Source organism: Myotis davidii, unplaced genomic scaffold (genome assembly GCF_000327345.1).
Source record: "Myotis davidii unplaced genomic scaffold, ASM32734v1 scaffold46, whole genome shotgun sequence".
Taxonomy (NCBI): domain Eukaryota; kingdom Metazoa; phylum Chordata; class Mammalia; order Chiroptera; family Vespertilionidae; genus Myotis; species Myotis davidii.
In genome coordinates, this window is record NW_006383006.1 from 12059535 (window position 1) to 12064562 (window position 5028).

Consider the following 5028-nt stretch of genomic DNA (forward strand, 5'->3'; position numbering starts at 1 on the left):
AAACATGTATGCTTCTCATGACATCTCACTGTATCAAAGAATTTGATATTTCTTTATCAAGGAATGAGGCCCTCAGACCGTAGCTGTTCGTGATTCATTTAGGCATATGTGGGGAGGAAACAGTGGCAGAGATACCTCCCCACCCCACCCAACTTCAAAAAAATCAGTTTCATGCTTGGTTTCCATGCTGGGTTTGATTGAACCACTTGTCTTTTTTTTCATATAATTTGTCCTATTTTAACTTTCCCTTTGTTTTGCTTTGAGACCATGGGCATATGACTTACCCTCTCTGAAGCTCCTTTCTCATCAATAAAGTGGAGAACGGGAAAATAATAATTTTTAATTAAAAAAATTAAGTGGAGAAATGGATAGTGAAACAGCTTAGAGAACTGACACAGGAAGTAACTAACCAGCGGAACTGTAAAGTCCTTTGTAAAATAAAAGATACTTTGTCAGATGGCCTGTTCGTGCGTGGCCTTGAGAAGAGCTGCTCTGCTTCTAAAACGCTGTGACTGGTTCCTGTTTTTAACTCTGACCAACTTGGTGTTACTTGTGTCTTTGTAGAAGCCATTGTCATCAGTGGGAAAACTGAAAGGTCTCCCCATGACCAGGAGATCAAATTCTTTGCCAAAGTAAGTGACTCTCTGTGCATATCTAATTACTTTCTTCTTAGGATCCCTACGGTTTAGGGTACAAATTAAGCCGACCACACAAAGATATCCAAAACTCCAATGGCTCCAATGCGACAGACATTTCTCCTATTTCTCTCCTGTGGAACATTCCCGAGGCAGGACAGTGGTCCGAGGAGGCAGCCAGCCCGCTCTGCTCCATGCATCACCCAGAGTCTCAGGCTCTTCTCTGATGCTCCACCGTCTCTTACGGTGCGGTCTGTGTCCCTGTGGTCCTAACAGGCTCACTGGTACCATATCTGTGGGAAAGGGGTAAGGGAGAGGGGAGGTCAAGCTGCTACTCAAGCCAGAAACCTTGGCTCTCCTCTTTTTCTCCCAGCCCACATCCAATCCTTCAGGAAATTCTGATGGTTCTGCCTGTAACATACCTAATATCTGATCACTTCTCACCACCTCCATGCTGTCATCATGAAAGAGCCTCCTACCTGGGCTCCCTGTTTCAACCCTTGTCCCCACAGTCAACTTTAATCAAGCTGCTACTTTTTTAAAAGCTCTATCCCAATGGCTAGAACTTAGTCACTTTAGCCTCACCTAGCTAGAAGGGAGACTGGATCGTGCATTCTCCAGTTTGGTGATCTCGTGCCTAAAACATGGGGGTTTCTATTGCTAAGAGAAAGATGAGGGGATGAATCTGGGTGCCAGTGAGCAGTCTCTGTCAGACAACCCCATTCAGAAGACTAATTGCATGGGCAGCTGTGGGTCAGCTATGTTCTGAGAAGCAGTGATAGATGTGCCAGGCTAGTATTGCTGGACCAGGTACCTGTTGGATGCCATGCCCAGGAAGTCATGTCTCAGTGCAGGTGGCCCACAGGAGCCCCCTGACAATGTTGACTCAGGTCTGTGCTCATTGGTGGTCTTATCCTTTCACATACACCAGGACCTCTGAGTTCAGGCATAGAAGAGGAAAATGTGTTAGAAACAGATTCACTGGGTAGTGCAGGGGTGGGGAACCTTTTTCCTGGGCTCCCTGTTTCAACCCTTGTCCCCACAGTCAACTTTAAACCTAGTACTAGAGTAGCTCTGTTACAGTGGAAGTCATAGCATGTCATTCCTCTATTCGAAGCTTTCAATAGCCTCCCATCTCGGAGCAAAAGCAAAATTCAAAGGATAGCATACAGGGCCCTAATGATTTAGTTCCCCCCCCACCTACACCCTCCTGATTGCCTGCTCACTTCCATGCCATCCACACTGGCCTCTGCCATATGCCTTCAACTCAGCATACATGCTCCCGCCTCAGGACCTTTGCATCTCCGCTCCCTATGATGCGAAGCTCTTTCCCCAGATGTCCGTAAGCACATTCACTCATCTCCCTCAAGCCTTTACTCCGATATCCTGCACCTCAGGAGAGCAGCACTGATTATTCTGTTTAACCCTACAATCCACTCTCCCCCACTTCAGACACTCTCAGGCCCCTTCATCCTGCTTTAATTTTTCTTTCCTTTTTTTCACAAAACTTATAAACTTCAAGCATTCCATATAATTTATATATTGTTTTCTATAATTTCTTTGTCTGTCTATAGCTAGCATGTAAGTTCCAGGAGGGCGGGGGTTCTTGCTTGCTTCTCTGACTTATTCTCAGCTCAATATTTGTTGAATAAATAATAAAGATATTTTTGAGAAAAAAAAATATTTTCAGAAATTATTGTAGCACAGGTGTCATGTGCTCAGAGAGGCAGTCCCAAAGGGAAATTAGTCAAATGGGTCGAGCCACTGAGCCAGAATAAGGATTCACATTTGGAAAATGAAGTCAATGCAGGCAGGATTGCTGATGCACCAAAGTCACGTGGTTATCTCTGTTGCTTCCCGGGGTTTACCCGCTTCCGACCTTAGAGGTATGAAGGATATGGAGCTGGATGCCTCCTCCATGGAAAAGAGGTTTGCCTATAAATTTTTGAAGAAGATCCTGAAATATGTTGATTCTGCTCAAGAGTTTATTGCCCATTTGGGTAAGTATCCTTGCAATATGTCACAAACATGTATGCTTCTCATAACATCTCACCGTATCAAAGAATTTGATATTTCTTTATCAAGGAATGAGGCCCTCAGACCGTAGCTGTCCATGATTCATTTAGGATATGTGGGGAGGAAACAGTGGCAGAGGTCCCTCCCCACCCCACTCAACTTCAAAAAAATCAGTTTCATGCTTGGTTTCCATGCTGGGTTTGATTGAACCACTTGTCATTTTTTTCATATAACTTGTCCTATTTTAACTTTCCCTTTGTTTTGCTTTGAGACCATGGGCATATGACTTACCCTCTCTGAAGCTCCTATCTCATCAATAAAGTAGAGAAAGGGAAAATAATAATTTTTAATTTAAAAAAATTAGGTGGACAGATGGCCTGTTCGTGCGTGGCCTTGAGAAGAGCTGCTCTGCTTCTAAAACGCTGTAACTGGTTCCTGTTTTTTAATTCTGACCAACTTGGTGTTACTTGTGTCTTTGTAGAAGCCATTGTCATCAGTGGGAAAACTGAAAGGTCTCCCCATGACCAGGAGATCAAATTCTTTGCCAAAGTAAGTGACTCTCTGTGCATATCTAATTACTTTCTTCTTAGGATCCCTACGGTTTAGGGTACAAATTAAGCCGACCACACAAAGATATCCAAAACTCCAATGGCTCCAATGCGACAGACATTTCTCCTATTTCTCTCCTGTGGAACATTCCCGAGGCAGGACAGTGGTCCGAGGAGGCAGCCAGCCCGCTCTGCTCCATGCATCACCCAGAGTCTCAGGCTCTTCTCTGATGCTCCACCGTCTCTTACGGTGCGGTCTGTGTCCCTGTGGTCCTAACAGGCTCACTGGTACCATATCTGTGGGAAAGGGGGAAGGGAGAGGGGAGGTCAAGCTGCTACTTTTTTAAAAGCTCTATCCCAATGGCTAGAACTTAGTCACTTTAGCCTCACCTAGCTAGAAGGGAGACTGGATCGTGCATTCTCCAGTTTGGTGATCTCGTGCCTAAAACATGGGGGTTTCTATTGCTAAGAGAAAGATGAGGGGATGAATCTGGGTGCCAGTGAGCAGTCTCTGTCAGACAACCCCATTCAGAAGACTAATTGCATGGGCAGCTGTGGGTCAGCTATGTTCTGAGAAGCAGTGATAGATGTGCCAGGCTAGTATTGCTGGACCAGGTACCTGTTGGATGCCATGCCCAGGAAGTCATGTCTCAGTGCAGGTGGCCCACAGGAGCCCCCTGACAATGTTGACTCAGGTCTGTGCTCATTGGTGGTCTTATCCTTTCACATACACCAGGACCTCTGAGTTCAGGCATAGAAGAGGAAAATGTGTTAGAAACAGATTCACTGGGTAGTGCAGGGGTGGGGAACCTTTTTTCTGCCAAGGGCCATTTGTATATCTATAACATTATTCCAGGTCCATACAAAATTATCAACTTAAAAATTAGACTGCTACACTCTCAGCCTTCATCCTGCTTTAATTTTTCTTTCCTTTTTTTCACAAAACTTATAAACTTCAAGCATTCCATATAATTTATATATTGTTTTCTATAATTTCTTTGTCTGTCTATAGCTAGCATGTAAGTTCCAGGAGGGCGGGGGTTCTTGCTTGCTTCTCTGACTTATTCTCAGCTCAATATTTGTTGAATAAATAATAAAGATATTTTTGAGAAAAAAAAATATTTTCAGAAATTATTGTAGCACAGGTGTCACGTGCTCAGAAAGGCAGTCCCAAGTACAAAGGGAAATTAGTCAAATGGGTCGAGCCACTGAGCCAGAATAAGGATTCACATTTGGAAAATGAAGTCAATGCAGGCAGGATTGCTGATGCACCAAAGTCACGTGGTTATCTCTGTTGCTTCCCGGGGTTTACCCGCTTCCGACCTTAGAGGTATGAAGGATATGGAGCTGGATGCCTCCTCCATGGAAAAGAGGTTTGCCTATAAATTTTTGAAGAAGATCCTGAAATATGTTGATTCTGCTCAAGAGTTTATTGCCCATTTGGGTAAGTATCCTTGCAATATGTCACAAACATGTATGCTTCTCATGACATCTCACTGTATCAAAGAATTTGATATTTCTTTATCAAGGAATGAGGCCCTCAGACCGTAGCTGTCCATGATTCATTTAGGATATGTGGGGAGGAAACAGTGGCAGAGGTCCCTCCCCACCCCACTCAACTTCAAAAAAATCAGTTTCATGCTTGGTTTCCATGCTGGGTTTGATTGAACCACTTGTCATTTTTTTCATATAACTTGTCCTATTTTAACTTTCCCTTTGTTTTGCTTTGAGACCATGGGCATATGACTTACCCTCTCTGAAGCTCCTATCTCATCAATAAAGTAGAGAAAGGGAAAATAATAATTTTTAATTTAAAAAAATTAGGTGGA

At 43.7% G+C, this 5028-nt stretch overlaps 1 protein-coding gene across 1 annotated transcript in view; it reads left to right on the plus strand.

Annotated features, from left to right (window-relative positions):
* Nucleotides 1–5028, plus strand: part of RYR3 (ryanodine receptor 3) — a 417605-nt gene that overhangs the window by 303079 nt on the left and 109498 nt on the right. The window contains 2 exon segments of the mRNA XM_015557536.1: nucleotides 2520–2635; nucleotides 3133–3200. Coding sequence (XP_015413022.1) covers nucleotides 2520–2635; nucleotides 3133–3200 — 184 coding nt within the window.